Source organism: Salarias fasciatus, chromosome 9 (genome assembly GCF_902148845.1).
Source record: "Salarias fasciatus chromosome 9, fSalaFa1.1, whole genome shotgun sequence".
Lineage (NCBI taxonomy): Eukaryota > Metazoa > Chordata > Actinopteri > Blenniiformes > Blenniidae > Salarias > Salarias fasciatus.
In genome coordinates, this window is record NC_043753.1 from 10902350 (window position 1) to 10920274 (window position 17925).

Here is a 17925-nt window from a genome sequence, read left to right on the forward strand (position 1 = left end):
GCATCTATTTGAATGATAAGGCTATCTCGAATCAATTACACGGGCCGTTAGCTTCGCCTGAACCTTTAACAAACTGCGCTCGTCATCGTCGTGTCGAACACACTACAAGGTTAGTGACAGAGATTCAAACCTCTGACAAATGAAGCTGCAGCGCGGACAGAGACGGATCTGCACGTCAGCCCCGATGGCCGCAGGCAGTGTGTTCTCAAGGTTTATGTTCAGTGTGTGTGTGTGTGTGCCGATGACGGTGCATTAGTGGAAGAAGTGAAGGCCTGGTCGTGGGTGGGGCGGACGGTTGGTGGACCGATGCACAAATCAATATCCAAAGTATCAAATCTCACCTGAGACACTGAACCTATCCTTGTATATCGACTTATTATTTATCTTGGATGGTTTGTAATCTTAACTCACCAGTGTGTTGACTCTTCTCTGATGAATCCATTTCATTAATGTGATGTCAGGCAGAAATATCACAGTCATAATGAACGCCTCCTTGCTCTGATTTTAATCACTTAACACCAGAGTGAATGCAGATGAACGAGACGTGCTTCACCAGTTCTTGTAAACAATCCTCCTCCCTCAGAGCCCAATGTTGCCGAATCCCTCTAAAGTTTAATTTTCTCTGATTTCTTTTGTATTTGTTATTTCAGAAATGAGTGTGTGGGGGTGACTGTAGGTTGTGCATTATTATAGCCCCCAGCAAGAAGTAATGGAGTATGAGATTTTATTAGAAGGGGTTTAATGTGGTGTAGTGTTCCTATTTTTAGCCCACTGCTGGATTACTGAGATTTGATGGAGTCGCAGACTGCTGAGTTTGCACCAGTAGCACTCCACCTCAGATGGACTCATTGCGGCGTGAGGACACTGGTGCGGTGCTGCCCCCGGTGGTGGACGGGTGGGGGGGGAAACAACACTCAGATGACTGCACTCCATGAATGAATGAAGCGACGGCATTTGGAGCGATGCCCGGGACGAGAGATGCTTAGTCTGTGTTTCTGCCCAAGTTACTCTTGTGATTGATAGTCAGGAAGTGGCGCTCCATAATGAGCAGGTGGCCTACTTTTCCCAGAAAGGCTGCCAGTGCTCCTGATGACCTAATGCTGCAGGGAAACAATTTTGATCCCAGACAATGGTGCTTTTAAACAAAAAAAAAAAAAAAAAAAAATCGTATCTGATTGCTGAATCAAGTCTACCGCTGCATGTTGGTTTTTAATGCCTTCATTTCTGTTTCCCACACATGGTGTATATATCCAACTGGGATTGGTCCTCATGTAAATTATTATTTTTCTTATTACTTTTCCATCCCTTAGGGCCTTCTTCTTGGATCAGTCCAACATGCCACCCAGCTCTGCACCCAAAGCAGCCCTAATAGACAAGGTAAGAAGAACATCCTGCGCGCACATGAAAGCGTGACGATCCACGTCTTGTAAACACTTCCGATTAGAGTGAAATTACAATCAGATGAGATGAGGTGGAGTAAGAAATAAAAATAGTGGACTTCCAGGTGAAGCTGGGAAGTTATTATGGATTATCTGTGAATTGGAAGGATTAAGAAGTGAGCATTTAAAGGCAGGAAGTGTACAACAGGATTAGATGCTGTGTAGTTTTGAAAGATGTTAGAGTTTTAGAATGTTTGAGGCCTGCAATGAAAAGCAACTTGACGAGGATTAAATGCATTTTTCTAGAGTTTCCGTTACTTGCCTCTAATTTTTAACAGTCTTTCCTGCTGTTTATCATCTGTCTGTGTACCTAATGCTCGGTCTGGAACACCCAGTCCTGCAGGCCTCGTCATAATCCACAGATTCATGTCGCCAGTTTGCCCATAAATTGTGTTCCTTCTGGGTTTTGCCCGCCACTAACCCGCTCCCCCTCTGTCTGTGCCCAGTTAATGCGTCCCCTCAACGCTCTGGAGGAGCTCTACCGTCTGATGGAAAGTTTTATCAGTTGTCGCCGCACCGCCGCCTGCCAGTTCACCGCCTGCGGGGCGTCTGGAGTGGGGCTGCTCACCGTGGCCTCTGAGCTCTGCTCGCGTCTGGGAGCCACACACATCGTCATGTGCAACAGCGGCGTGCACCGGTGAGCGTGTGGGCAAACGCAGCCTCTGTGTGAACCTTCTCCAGTGAAATTACACGTTCCTGCTTAGCATTTTCATTCTTTTCCTGTGTATTTTCTTTCGTTTTGGCACTCTGCTCACCTGTACCTATTTTTTTTTTTACCTCTCTCTCTCTGTGCTCCTTATCTACAGCTCAATTTCATGAGAGCTTTGCACCATGGGGATTTTCTATTAATACCTTTTCTCTGCATTAATTAACAGCAGGATATTCTAGTTAATGGGGCCTCATTGTTTCTCGGGTCAGATTAGAAACTTGAAGTCGGCGCAGGAAGAAGACGGGTCAATTAGTTCCGTTCCTATTGAATTCTATATGCGGCTGCCTAATTCACCTGCTGCCGAGGGCGCCATTCATCAGCGCACGAGGGCAGAAATATCCCGATCGTTTGTCACCGCTGATCCGCGGCTCCAGCCTTCATCTTCATCTCTGCTCCCCCCCCCCCCCCCCCCCCCCCTCCGCCCCGCCCACCCACCCACCCACCCGTCTTTCTGATACTCTCCGTCTTTCCCCACTGACAGTTTCCATATCTTTTTGTCTCAGTCACGTGCACGCGCTCGCACGCGCGCACGCTCCTGCGCTCACTGTATGTGACTGATGGCTTGATATAGTGCTGTGGATGGAGCCGCCTGGTTGCCAGAGCTCTAATAGAAAGTTCCTGTCTGTGCAATGACTTCTGCTACTTTATTAGCCCACAGCCCGTGTGTGTGTGTGAGAGAGAGTGTGTGAGTGTGTGTGTGTGTGTGTGTGCACTTGCACACGATTCACCCCGACAGGCAGGCTAAGTGTACCGTGACACAGCAGATTACGAGATCTGCCATATTTCCTGATTATTTGTGAACTTACTTTTTTTTTTTTTTTACTTTTAAGGCTGATTTACTCCCCAGAGCTGCAGGTTGAACTCAGTATCACAAGAAAATGATGTAGGTACCTTTCAAAAATGTTTTTCTCCAACATTTTTGAACTTATTCTCTCACCAATGATGGGATTTTAGAACATTTTTAGGAAAGGGCTCAAACTCCTGGCTCTTTGACCACATCAGACCTGCACTCTGCCATCTTTGGACTCTTAATTTCATGTAAAACATGGAGTCAATTTTGTATTTACCATATTTTCAAAACTGCAAATCACACTTTGTTTGGTTTATTGCATCTTTTATGTTAAAATATGCCAGTAGCAACTGTCTGCCACCACTAGATGTCACTGTATGGCAACAGAAAGCTGCTAAAATACCACTGAAAAACTTTTCATTACTACCATATTTGACATTGCTAGCAAAATGTTGCCAAAAAAAAAGCATGCACAGCAGCATAAGCAAAACAAAAATGTACAGCATGAAATGAAAACAGAGAAACAGAAAGAGTTCAAAGCGTTGCTGTGTTAAAGCAGAGAAACCAAACTTCTGGCTTATCGCACTGCTGTCACAGATGTTTGCGACGCTGTGGCTTGTTGTGTTACCGTGCAATTTGCATTCCCATTCAAAAACAAACGCATGTAATTATTTGGTTAAATAGACATCAAGGAATAATGAGCATAAAGGCTGGAACACGCCTGCCTAGGGGACAGCGCCAGTGTGTTTGCTAGTTATTTGAAGAGCTTCAATTAAGTATTGAGAAATGAGAAAAAAAAAAATCTTCCTTGAGCTGTTTTCTGTATATTGTGAAACATTTGGAACACTGAAGTGTCCAAACACTGAGATGACCGCCCCCCCCCCCAGCTCCGCTGGCGCTTCAAGCCCCTGGTTTATAGGATCTATATAATTCTAACGCCACCAGAAAGAAGACAAACAGAGCTTTGCCCCTGGGACGACTGCACAGTGTTCCCAACTTAGCCACTTTCTTTGCTTTATTTAACGAGTTTTTAGAACCCTCTGGCTTCTCCTCTGGCTCCTGGCGCATTTTGAGATGTTTTCCTGGTGTTATTGGAGACTTGTATGTGAAAGCGTGGGTCATTCGACACACAGCAGTCCTCTCTTATCGTCTTTCATATCAGTCATGGAAATTAAGTTGCTTTCTTTATTGAGTAGTTGACAACAACACCAGCATGCAGACAGCTGGAATTAATGGGAAGCTAAAGTTTATGTAGGGATGAGAATGTAGAGGAAAAGAAAGGTTTTGTTTTTATTGAAGCAGCTCCACAGCTGTTTTCATACTGAAAATATTAAAAAATGTCACAGTATCGTATCATGAGGTCTTCGTGAACACACAAATAGCAATATTGAAGAATTAACATTCTCTTATTACACATTTTTGATCATTTTATCACCATAAATCCAAATAAACCCACTCATTTTTTAATAAATTGGTTATTATTGACACAACAGAAGAATAATGTCGCAGTTTTCACTGTGTAAATTTCACGATTGAAACGTCAGAGGACGAAGTTTTAAGAAAAGAGGATCTGGAATAATTGGAAAAACCCACGAAAGCGAGCCAGTAGATTAGTACTGGGAGGAAATTGCATTATCAGTGTGGCAGCCTTCTCAGGCTCTATTGACTGAATTAGTTTGCTTGATGGATGAGTTTTAATAATGGCTAAAGTGCGATAGTTTTGGGGCATCAGCAGTTTGCAATATGCTGCACTCCTCTCTCCTCCAATTTTTTTTTTTTTTTTGTGTTTGTCACTCCTACAAAGCTGTGAAAAGAAAATAGGAGAGTTCACTATTTAACAGGGAAACAAACCCCAGAGAGAGGAAGAATAAGAAGACAGCCTCCATATTGAAAGGAGCTGATATTTGTCCTTGTTTCAACTCGTTATAGTAAAGATTGATTGACTGTACAAGCTGGTGGGTAATATAAAATATGTCCAAATATGTGCCTTTTGGCTTCTCAGCCCTCCCTTTATTCAATTTTCCTCTCCGTTGCAGATATCCATTGTCATTCCCTGCCTCTCCTTGTGTTTGTCCCCCTCTTGTTTCTTCTCATTTATCAGCGTGGACTCGGCTCCGGAGAAACCGAGTGTAAATGGGATATGGGTTGGAACGACATAAAACAGATGGGGATAAATCATCCCGTACTATCTCACCAGCTCTAATGAAAGGAGAAACTGTGCTGCCTCACACACACACACACACACACACACACACACACACACACACACGGATTTTTGTGCAGTTCCTTCATCCTGCTCCAGCTAAAGAGATATTTAAAGATCCTCTGCGGGTGACTTTTCCCCCCCTCCCCTGCTTTATCGGTGTGGGAAGCTGAAAATGGGTGCTTTAAAATATTCTGGGGCGGCTTGTGAGAGGACATCTTTTGCAATTCTCTGCCGGGACGCCTCTCCACACCTACCTCCAGATGATTGTTGGGTTCATTACTTTTATCGCATCATGTTACACCCTCATAAAGTTATGCAACTGGAACTCAAGGGGACTTTTAAATCTTCATCTGATTGACTGGCTGTAGCAGCTCCTGGCAGCAGTAAGTGTCCCATTGCACATCTGATCTTTTCTTTCCTTTCTTTTTTTTTTTTTTTTTTTTGTTCTCAGTCACTGTGAAGCCCTACTGTGGGAGAGGGAGATATTAAACAAACAGCTCGGATTTCTTCGCAGCCCCCACGGCTGTGTCATTCAATGAGAGCGAGCCTGGCAGCGTTAGAAACTTCAGGCAGTTCAATTTGCAGTGAAAAGGCCCTGGATCGATACCCTAGTACGGCTTGTTATCATAGAAAGGTCACCCAGCAGCCTTGACACCCGTCACTGGCTCCCTAAGGATTTCTCCACATGCTGCCATCTGTGTGTGTGTGTGTGTGTGTGTAGTCAAGACAGTGTGGCTTTGGATCTGCTCGGTAACGAAAGTTTGCTGAAACTAATGAATCACAGACTCGCGTCAACACTCATTTTCCAGCCGTCACACCCTGACGGCGGTGCGAGTGTATCTCGCCCCGCCACAGGAGACACCCCGACTTGTCCTTGGACCCTTTTTCTCTCCTGGCCGCGGCGGGCGGCGCGCTCGGCTCGCTGGGAAACTGGGAAGTGCGCTGAAGTGCTGACAGTCAGCCGTGGGCTCGCCGTTAAAGAAAGGAGGGAATGTGATTGATGTGTTAGCGGCCGGCGAAACGAGTCATTAGAGATGTGACGAGTGAGGTGAGGGTAATGGAAAAGTTTCATTCATGCACATGGCTGGAGCTCAGTTTGCTGTTGTTTCTCTCTTCTCACTGTGCTGCACGACAGACGAACATTGCTTATTTCACAGTGCTCTTTCTCTTGCCCCTAATTTACACCAGCCATGCTTTTTTTCCCCATCACATGCGCTTCAACTGTTCTCATTTCATCACAGCGTTTAAGAAATGAGCATTTTGTTGACTTTATAATGATATTAAAAGGACTGTCACTGGATTAAATCTGTGACATTTTTGTGATTATCCACACTTTTCCATCTTGAAGTCCTGTCATTTTGAATTTGCAGAGCTTGAATGCAATGCACAGCGCCCGGACGCATAATTTATTGCAGCTCATTCAGCCTTTTGCAATATGCATATATTATTCAGCTTTACGCACTTTGAACCTGTTCCAAAGACGACTCTGTTGCTGCAACACCACTGGAGAATTTCTTTTTTTTTTTTAAGCTAAATTTTACAACACCGCCGTCTCACTGTTGCTGTTATGTATTTATCACTGCTTTGTCGTCCTTTGTTCAGTCATTAAACTCACTTCACCAGCAGACAAAGGAAAAAAAAAACACATCCAATAAAAGTTTTAACACCTGTGGATCTGTTTCCTCCAAAACATTGATAGTTAAACGCTACTTGTCTACTACTCACATACAGTGAAATGAGCAACTATATTATAACCCTCTCCAAAACGGTGTTTGCGGTTATGGTATTTTTGCGCCTTGACTTCCTCTTGAACGCTGCTACCTTCAGCCAGCCCCTTCTTAAGCGTTGAATAATGCAGAGTGAGGATGCTCGCCGGAGTCTGACCTTGTGTTTCCTCTCTGACCGGCAGCTGCACCCTGAGCGTGACTCTGGAGCAGGCCATCCTGCTGGCTCGAAACCACGGCCTCCCGCCGCGCTGCATCATGCAGGCCACCGACGTCATGAGGAAGCAGGTATCTGTTTCACACACATCTGTACTGCTGTCGCCTTACCTTTGGAATTTCCGCATCTAAAAAAAAACATGCTTCATTCAGTGAAATAGCAGATTTTTTTTTGCTTCTTCATAGACGGTCGTAGTTTATGGAGAATGCTTGCAGTAAATATACTTTCGGACGAGGAAACAAGTTTTATGTGCAGCCCACTAGAAGAGTCATTAACTCTCTTCCTCCCTGCATTATCATTTCTTCCCCTGTTTCACCCCCTGTCTGCTTCAATCTTATCAGATATGCATTCACCGCCACCGGAATATGAATCTCGGCAAATGAGATAGTAATGAGAAGCTAAAAAGACTCTGTGAGAGTCTGAAGCTTGTTTGTTGGACTGCATGGGAGGGAGAGAAAAAAAAGGGGCAATCTTTGTAGCGATTTAGCCATTTCACCTTCCTAAAAGCTCAAGTCCTGACCTAAAACTTCAACTTTCCTCCGCAGTTGGGTTTGGTGGTGTTAGCACAGAGGTTAGTCGGGACGATGAGATTCTGGAGGAGGAGAGGCATTTAATATGGGATCTCAGCCAGGAGGCTGCAACTCTGTGCATCGTGTGACCTTGACTGTATGAAATATTGCTCACTTATCAAGCGGAGCCACATGTATGAGGCTGTACTGTTTAGGTTTACGGCAGCAGAGCCGTTTCTGCCGTCTTCTCCATTTTTCCACCATCACCATCAGACTTTTCAGTCCGGACGGCGAGCGTAGGGAGTCTCATCCGTGTGTGTTTACGTGTCCTTGCTCTCAGACACGGACTGATTGAATCCGATGAATTATGAATATCACGCAGAGTTTGAATGGCACCTCTTTCCCCCCCCCCTTTTCTGAATAGTCATATTTACTCGCAAAAAAAGGTTATCAGCGCGGCATCCGATCCCAGCGGGACCCGTCCGTCACGCTCAGACAACATCGTTCAGGATGAGAATGTGAGAGTGATTTGGGCAAAATGGGTCTAATCACAGCGTGGTTCGGAAAACTTCTGCATAGCAATTTCCAATATGTGGTCTGGACGGCTGGGGTGTTTATGTAAACTGGAGGGGATAGCTCCATCTCGCCCGTCCATTCTGGACTTCATTTGTGCGTTTTTCACATGTGGATGTTTATATGTTGGGAAATGTGTTTTTCCGCCGTGGCCATGCTTCAGTGTAATGGTTTTCACTGTGTGGGTAGACGAGCCTCACTTACTGAACAAATCACAACATAGTATTGTTAGCATCACCGTTTTAACCAGATACATTAAAAACCATAACTGAAAAGACGGCTTTTATTAGAAATTTCTGCTGGGGCTAATGGTATTATTTTGATTTAAGGCTCGATGCCTTTCTAGGGGAGTTTGACTTTTCAGAAACTTAGATTTGCGTCATCTCTTGAGCCTAAATACAGTGTAAGTACTTTTGTTTTTGGTGCCGTCTCAATCTGAACTGATGCTCTCTGGCCGCTGCGTCCTTTCGGGACATTAGGGGGCATCTCTGTCTGGAGGCATCACAGTGGACGGCTGTGATAGATATCGAGTAATTGCTGACTCTATCCTCTTATCCGGACCCGGGGCAGGCAGTGGAGTTGTAACCGAGAGGTCAGCTAATGCACTTTGGACGTGCTGCTCCCTCTCTTCTCGAATAGGAAACTGCTGATCACCTCTTACAAAAATAAAAAATGATTTGATTGTGTGTGGTTTTTTTTTTTTTTTTGCTGAGAGTGTGTTTTGTGAGCGCAGGTGTTGGCGTCACCGGACTGAGAGCTTAAGTTGCTTCCTGCCTCTAATACGGCGGCGTATCTGCCGACTCTGCGTGCAGCCAGCTGACTAAAGGACCATTAACACAGAGCAGACGTGTTCCTGACTGGGCATAATCAAAGTCTGCAGCAGCCGTGCACACGGGCACCCTATTCATCTCCTGAATTCCTTACTTTGTGCTTTTGTTCCCTTACAGAAGCTGTTCCGCACGTGCTGTTTTACATGCATAGCTGAAAAGAGCTGCACTACCTGTAGCAGCGGTGGGAATGTTCAGGTTTTCGCGGGCTCGGTGGGACGTCTGCGTCGCTCTGCACTTGATGTTTAACATGTGGTTCAGCTCGGGGTTGATACCTTTCCCTCCTACAGTTGACCGGCAGTCATTCAAAGCGTGACAGGGTGCCGTTTCACCTGGGAAAACTCGCCTCGTTAAACAAATACCATCACGAGGCGCTTTAAAATTAAAGCTGCTCTGTGCGCCCAGACATTTACGATGTATTATTCTCGCTTGTTTTTCAAAATGGCTGCGAACAAATGAATCCACTGATTTACGAGAAGTCACAATTCAAAGCTCTCCAATAATTCCTGATGTGAAAAATGGTAAAACTGTTGTTAGATAGACAACAGCTCGTCGACAGTTTGAATAATATTGCTCAGCAGTTTATTCTTTCCACAAGCTGAGTCACCAGACTTCAGTTTCATTGTTTATATGCAAAGCTCTGAGCAGAAGCATTTCTAATACTCAGAGGGCACAAATGTTCTCTGGCTCATTGTCTCAGCTTTGTTTAAGCTCTTTCCACAGTGGTGTGTGTTGTTATTCTCTGCTTCTGCATATGGCCGTCGCAGCTTTCTCCCAAAGCCATACTGCTATCGGTGGTTATGGTCTTTTTTATTTCTTTTTTTTTGTTTCTTTCCAGGGGGCAAGAGTTCAGAATTCAGCCAAGAACCTGGGTGTGAGGGATCGTACACCATCATCAGTCCCAAGGTAAAGTCCCTGGACCGAAGGACAGCAGCATCTTCTGCCTCTGTGGCAGAGCTCGGTGTTAAATCCCAAATTAATATCGCAGTTTGTGCTGATTCTTGAATTTCAGATGTCAGAACTTATCAAATGCATAAAGAAGGAAGTTTCAAAAAGGTATTTCATGAATTGTGCATAACCATTTCACCATGCCACAGTAGCAATGACTATCCGAACGAATAAACTTGTTCCTCAATATGGCTCTGCAGCTGTCAGCAGAAATGCATTTGCACTGTCTACTAATACGGAAGAGTTTTACCGCATCAATACATCTCCCCAAAAAGTCTATATGTGTAGCATTTAAATGTTCCTGCATCCATACGGGCTCAGAAAAACAGAAGGCAAATGCTCATTTTACTCACATTATAAGTCAGATGCTCACTAACACCACCTTCAGGTCAACATTAATATTAATAATGGAGAATCAGGACTTTTAAAAGGGTTTTCTGTCCTCATGATTATGAAATGATTTGAAGAAATCATGACTTAAAAAAAGTAATTGTTGAACTCACAATCTAAAAATATTCAATAGAGACTGAGTGGTAACTCAAGGTGTGAGTGTGTGTGTGTGTGTGTGTGTGTGTGTGTGTTTATGCTGTGATGGATTGATGACCTGTCCAGAGTGTGTTACCTTCCCCCACTCAGAGCCACCCGGGTTCGGCTCCAGCCTCCCGTGACCCTGAGTTGGATGAAGCAGTATGAAAGATGGATGGATGGATCTCGCCGCTGCATTGATGCTTTTACCAGGCAGCATTGGAGACATAATTCAACCTCAGAGCAGTAAATGATGATGCTGTCAGTCTTACTATAAGACCCCCCCAGAAGCCTGTCTGCCTCTGTTAGGGTGGACACATCCCCTCAGTTACACTGGTCTCCTGAACATCTGCTTCTTCAGTACGATTGGTAGACAATCCAATAAATCCAAAGGAGCCGACCAACACTAGAACCACAGTAGATCTGACTCAAATGACACGTTATAGTTTAGAAAAAGTCTCTAATGAAACTTTTAGCTTGCTTAGATTTCTTCAAAAAAATTTCACAATCCTGCTGTCTGTCTGTGGTGGGAAAAAAAAGTGTTTCTCTCAGAAAAGTAATGTGTTACAGGGTAACGTTTTTTTATAATTATTGATGTCACTGAGAGCAGAGGTGTCAAACATAAGGCCCGTGGGCCAAAGTCGGGCCACAAGAGGTTCCAATCTGGCTCAACAACAAGCAAATTGTGAAAAGAAAACATTGGGGTTTTTTTTGTTTTTTTTTTTTTTAACAAAAAGAGAGACAAAACACTGAGATCTGAGCTGAGATACCAGCAAGGCTGCTATGAAAGAGCAAAGCCACGCTGTTAAGATGAGTTTGTAAGAATATAAACAATGCTGCAGCAACAGAATAGGTTTTTAGGACATAGGTTTCAAATAAATTGGCTTTATTTTTGAGATTATAGTCATTTTTGGTGGCAATTGTTTGCTTTTTGTGACATTTTCATCTCGTATACTCTGCACCTCAACAAAGAAAAACTTTAAAGTTTCAACTTAAGGGTTACTATGGCACTATTTTACCACTCCGGCCCACTCAAGGTGAAATTGGGCTGTTTGTGGACCCTGAACTAATACGTATTTGACACCCCTGACTTAGAACCAGTGGGAATAAGAAAGTCTAGTTAAACTGAAGAGGATGCAGAGCCATGCATCATGGTAGCTTCACCCCTGCATGAAATCCAGAAATCCTGCAGAAATGATGCCGACGGCGATGCCTGCGCTCAGCAATTCAAAGAGGACAACTAAATATTGGTTTTGTGTGGCGATCGGGCCATTTTGAACCTTTTAGTGAGACTGACAAACCCTGTTAGAAGGTGGGCTGATTAACGCCGAGACGTTGCGGCAGATTCGCTGCCCTCGGTGTCCGTTGATGTCAGAACAGTTGCAGAGCGAGTGGTTGCTGCAGATTTTAATGGCTGCTTTGTGGATTATGAGAAGACAGGGATTCCCACACTTAATGATGTGTAGATAAAAGGGATGCTTAGTTTTCTTTTTTTTTTTTTTGGGTGAGTTTACCCTGCAGGTGTCTCATTAAGACCCAAAAGATGAGTCACAATAGATTTTTTTTTTTTTAACTACACACAGTATTAAGAAGAGAGGGTTTCTTCTAATGCAATAGAAAATATACTGAGATTAGGTAAACATTCATCAGCAATGTTTATTACAGAACAAATCCAATTTATTTATGATCATTAGGCAAATAACATCATTTTTGAAGTGTATTGATATGTGTGAATTTTATAGAAAATAGTGTTCATGATACATATTTTATTACAAATATACATTTTGTAATGCAAGCAGGGATTGGAATGAATTATTTAGGTATTTTATTAAGCCTGTGAAGCATGAATATTTGACTGTTTTCACACAGACGACTGATAAATCTCCTCCTCGGGGATCAGAGTCTCCCTCGTCTGGATTTACCAGTTCATCCTAACTTTGCACCACTGTGCAGCCGTGTTTGAAAGATGCACTGACGAAAGACGATGCACAAAGATGCAAGTTTTCTGCAGACGACGACATAATTCCGTCACTTTCCGGGCTTCACTTCCTGCGCATTGTTTCGTGCTCCTGACGCTTTGTGTTGATCATAATTAAATGTCATGTTACATGTGTGTTTTTTCAAGGTTGTACAAGCTGTGCCAGCCTCCTCCTCCAGATGGTGATCCATAATGCATTGCTTCCTGGAAGAGGCTGAAGAAGTCACGAGGAGCTTTTTTGGGGACGAAATCTTCAAAATCTCTCCTCCACCAACAGAGCCAGCTGGCTGCAGAGAGCGAGTGTGTCCATCCTGTCCGTCCTGAACGTGTACATAGACTTTTCAAACAGTAAATAGTATTTTAGTACTTTGTATTTTTTATCTGTCCTACTTTCTACATATTTTTATTGTGCCGTGCGTCTGATAGGATCACGTTTCAGATTGGCGAAACGCCCACAGAAGAGACTTCAATTAGCTCAGCGAGACATAATGAATCCCATCAATTCACTGTCTGCAGATCACAAACTGACAATTAAGTGTTGTTTTTGTTTGAGAGACTATTGCATTTAGCGTTATTAGTTTCATTTGCATGTGAGATGAAACTCGATCATATTAATTAGAAGGATACTGGATGTCATTCTGACATCGTATTTGTTCATATTAGCCCGTAATTTCTCTGCTTGTTTGCAGTTTTCACTCCAGTGCTTTAATTAGTTCTGTCAGTATTGGGCGAGTTCGTCTCTCGGCGCCATGTTTATTTGTCTGTAAATACACATATTTACCACAAATGTAATAGAATCATATTACTTGTCGCTGTGTTTGGATCTCTGACATTCTCATCAGTATTAATATACTATAGGTTTTGGTATTTTCTGTATTTTTTTTCTTTTATACTGACAGTGCTCAGGATTAAAGCAGCTCTATCACTTATTAGTGGATGACAAGCTCACTACTATGCAAACAAACAGGAGGTGATGAGACGCAGCGGTAAGCTCCGGCAGTGTCTCCTACAAAGAACGTCTCTGATTGATCGTTGTACAAAGGAAGGTCGACTTCTTCCCTTCGATACACTAAAGTGCTGACATGTATACATTTTGTAAAAAAAATAAAATATATATATATATTAAAGCTGATAACAGTGGATAAGTGTTTGTGTTTGACTGTCTTTTACACACATTTTAACAGAAACAAGTAAAACTCATTGATGAAAAACTTAACTAGTTTTGTATGATCAGATGATTTTATGAAAGAAAATCCCAGTAACATTAACTACGAAGAACAAAAGCAATCATAAAATGACTTTTAGACCCTTTTCTTGTCCTGAAATTATGATTTAAATAGAAAATAATTCACATATGCAAGTGCTTTGCTTTTATTCATTTCTGTGAATGTATGCAGTGAGAGCTTTCACCCATTTTCACTGATTATGTTCTTTAAGCACAGATTCTCAGAAGTTGAGGGTAAAGATGATGAACCTGCTGCTTTTTATGAAGCGATACATGAATTTTAAGCAGCACTGGGTTTTATTTAAAGATCGGCCCTCCGTAGCAGTCTTTGTGTTTTTTTTTTATTTATCCTTTCTGAATAATTACTCACCTGTCTTAAAAAAAAAAACCTGTTTATTGCTAGAAATCCAGTATTAATATTGTAGAAATGTTCCTTGTGATAATACTGGACTAACAAACTTGTTAGTTTGAACCGATGAAGGATTTAAGACGAGAGGTGAATTGTCTTCAAAACTTCAAGCATGTCCGGTTTTACATCAAGAATTGGATGTGGCATGACCTGGATGAGTGGGAATATCCACCGTATTAATTATTTACTTGGGATCACAATGTTTTATGGAGAGTAGCAGACCTAACATAACTGAGAGCTGGGGGTCTCTTTGGAGGGCTAATTCAGTGTTCAAGAAGAAAAAAAAAAAATCACATTTACTTTGAAATTGTTTTCTAATTTTAAATAACTGATGATATACAAATGCAAAACTGCAAATATGAAAGTTTGAACTCATCCTCTAATATCTGATTAAAGCCTTCCAATGAACCATGGAGGATTTGTTGGTGCCATAAAATTTAATTATATTTTAACATGCAATTAGTAAGAGTTGATGACTAAAAGCAGCGTTTACCCTGTAGCAGCCAAACTTACCCACCTACACACACTCCACTCAAGACCTGTGGTGCAGCAACTCCCCAATCTCTTGTTTCTGATTTAATATTTTGAACCTTTTCTTGTCTCTGAAGCATTGATAACTCATTTTATTATATTGTAGCTTTATTTATTTTATCTTGTTATGTCTCTATATTAGTCTCTACTTATAGTTATTTTGTGGTGGTGATGGTGGTGGAGGATTTGTCAGTGATACTCACACATTCCTGATACCCTGGAGGCTGTTTATAATAGTTGGTGGGAGGCTTTCTGACTTGATTTTTTATTTTCTTAGGTACGTCTATACTGCTATGAATATTCAATGTGTAATTCTAAATTAAAGGTGCTGTAGGCAGGATTCGGCATCTCCGCCATCTTGCTTAGGTTTACCTAAGCAAGATGGCGATTTGATCCATTTAAGATGGTGATTTGAAACCCAGCACAGTCAATCCTGTCCTGTTTTCTCTGACATCACACCCTTACGCAAGTTAAGCCCCTCCCACAAGAACGTGTGACGAACGCCCCTCGACCAATCACGGTTAGAGCCTCAGGGGCTCTTCTGATTGGTCAAAGATACCTGGAGCTGTCGAGATTCCTTTTCAGCTCAGAACAGAGACAGATGGGAACGTTGTGCCCTCGCCATAGTGCAATTATGCTACACTCCTAAAGGATTATCAATGGATACTCTAACATTTAATCCAAAGAAAACACAGAAAAATTAGCATTGACTAGCAAAATCCTGCCTACAGCACCTTTAACTCGTTGACTCTACATGAGCTGGTGTTAATTCTGTTATCAAGAGTTGATGCTGAGTGCATTCTCAATTTCTTTTAAAATTAATTTTTATTTGGACCTTTACCATCAATACGTTTTTTTCCCCAAGAAAATTAGGTTTTCAATTTAGCATTTGTTTACACCAGCAAAGACGAGCAACTTTGAACCTTGTGAAGACTGAAAACATTTCATCCTCTCTGCTAGGGGACCAAAGTGACTGAGGATAGCTGAATTTGCTCAGAATGAGCTGGACTGGCTCCAGTGACTTAAAACCAAGCTGAATAATTTTGATTGATTTTTTTTGTTCACTTTGAAATAAATTCCACAATAAAATTATTAATTTTACAGTTATTTCAGCTGCAAATGGGCTTTTCCGTTTTTTGGAAACTGACTCTGTGTGGAAAGAAGGCCACATTTGTACCACAGGCTGCCATTATATTCATGGTCCGTCCATCCATCCATCATCCGTCTTTTATCCCACCCTAAGTATGGCAGAGGGCAGGTTATAGTCACGTTACCAGTCCATCACACAACACACACCTGGGCCAATTAACAGCAATTCTGTACACACTGTTGCTAACAAAATATTTTAACTGAAATTTTACACACATGTGGGATTAGTGGATAGTGGATAGTTTGTTGAGCATGTTTCCCTGCAGCTGTCATCTCTCAGGTCGTTAGAGTGCTGCTGGACGGTGTTTCCGGGTGTCTCGAGGCGCATTAACAGGCGCCGCCGCTCGCCTCGCGCTGTGGGCTGAGCCCCGCCGGATGAAATGGGAGTGGCGGCGGCACGCGGGGCAGCCAGTGAGCGGAAGATTTGTATTCTCTGTCACAGAGCGGCGGTGCCATTGGCTCGTACCGGGAAGCGACCGCCGGAGAGGCAGCGAGGCGACAACAAGCTGCTGGGAAGGTCCCGGGCTGAGAGTCCACGATGAGCCGCCCGCTCCGCACTGAAAGCTGAAGTTTAAAGCGCGACTCCCGCCCGGACGCGTTTTACGCATCATTTCTTTTCTTTTTCTTCTTTTTTTTAAAATTTTATTTTATGCGTCGCCGTGTCGCTTCATTAGGGACGGATGACACCGGCTCACCTCATGATTTCATTCCGCTAAAAGCTCCTTCCAGGCACAACAGTTTCTTCATGGCGTCTCCGCAACAGTCCAGGATTCAGTCGTATCTGGAGAAGAATAAAATCGGACCCCTGTTTGAGGTGAGTGTGTCAAATATGCAACTATGAAGTTACTGGCAGACAGATTTGTCTTCTTTTTTTGAAGAAAAAAAAAAGGACCACTGCATTGATACCGAGCACACATCTGCAATGTGTCTGACTGGATTCTCCCCCTCTGTCTTCACCTCATGCTGATGTTACAGAAAACCCAAATGAAAGGTGGTGATTTACGTGCACTTCTTGGAATCGTCCCTCTGCGCTCGGTTTTAATCGCCACTGTAGAGTTGGCTGCCGTGTTTGCCCTCAAATCTGCAGGCTTAGCCCCCCTCTCTCTCTCTCTCTGCTCTCCTCTCAGTGATTTGCATTGCAGAAGATGGAGATGTAGCCTATATGACACAGCCTGACTCAACACTGGTTCAGTTTGTTGAACTTACTCAGGCGGCACAGCAGGATTTCTGTCTTTTCTTTTTTTTTTTTTTTTTTTGTTTTTTTAAGCCAAAACCCTGCAGCCCATAGATACATAGCTGCCATCAACCAAACCGTGGTGTGTGTTTGTCACGTCAGGGGATGTGTGTGTGTTACTCTGGGTGGCATCCAAGCAACCCTGGGGAGAGCATGACTTCATCCCTGGTGTGGGAATGGATTAATTGCTTAAAGCAGGGCTGCCAGGTGGAGAAAGACAAAAGGAAAGCAAGTGTGGGAGCTTAAACCACACAGCAGCCTGTCAGCATCCCTCACTCACATGTCAAGCTGCTCTCATTATAATATGTTGCTGTTAAAGACTTATGGGATCCGTCTTTTAGCCGTATCCACCTCAGGTTAGCAGGAGGTGCTGGAGCTGATCCCAGCTGACTGGAGGCAGAGGCAGGGTACACCCTGGACATGTTGCCAGAGATAGTAAAATAGTCAAAGCGTAACTCTCCCTGTGCTTTCTAGATGATTATTATGTGATTCATTTGGTACATTTTTCAGCTTATTTCATAATTTCAGTAGATATATTTTACACTTACAATAAACTAAGATTTCAAAATGTGTGTTTTAAACAATTTAAGGAATAGTTTTATCCTACATTTAACCCTGTGGTGCGAGAATTAATATGGACTTGAGATTTTTAAATGCAGAATTTGCCTGTTCTCCATCTGAAAGGGTTTGGTTTCTTCAAATACTCTTCCCGCAGTCCAAAATCACACTTTTGAGATGAAATGTTGCGCGCCAGTTGCCTGTAGGTGCAAATGTGAGTGTGTGTGGTGGCTCTGGGACGAGCTGGTGACTTGTCCAGGGTGCCACTTTTGGATCGGCTCCAGCATCCCGCAACCCAGAGAGGATGAATGAGCAATTTGATTTTTATTATACAAACAGTAGTAGTTCTAAAAATGTGTATTTTAACAAACCAG

At 42.9% G+C, this 17925-nt stretch overlaps 2 protein-coding genes across 2 annotated transcripts in view; both read left to right on the plus strand.

Moving 5' to 3' along the window:
* The window catches only part of prex2 (phosphatidylinositol-3,4,5-trisphosphate-dependent Rac exchange factor 2), an 82360-nt gene extending 68781 nt beyond the window's left edge, over window positions 1-13579 (plus strand). The window contains exons 37-41 of the mRNA XM_030099711.1: window positions 1311-1377; window positions 1886-2076; window positions 7054-7156; window positions 9833-9900; window positions 12593-13579. Of these exons, the coding sequence (XP_029955571.1) occupies window positions 1311-1377; window positions 1886-2076; window positions 7054-7156; window positions 9833-9900; window positions 12593-12638 (475 nt within the window). The 3' untranslated portion in view covers window positions 12639-13579. The remainder of the gene's footprint in view (window positions 1-1310; window positions 1378-1885; window positions 2077-7053; window positions 7157-9832; window positions 9901-12592) is intronic.
* A 2847-nt stretch (window positions 13580-16426) lies between these two features.
* c9h8orf34 (chromosome 9 C8orf34 homolog) overlaps window positions 16427-17925 on the plus strand; it is a 59341-nt gene continuing 57842 nt past the window's right edge. The window contains exon 1 of the mRNA XM_030099927.1: window positions 16427-16573. Within this exon, the coding sequence (XP_029955787.1) occupies window positions 16505-16573 (69 nt within the window). The 5' untranslated portion in view covers window positions 16427-16504. The remainder of the gene's footprint in view (window positions 16574-17925) is intronic.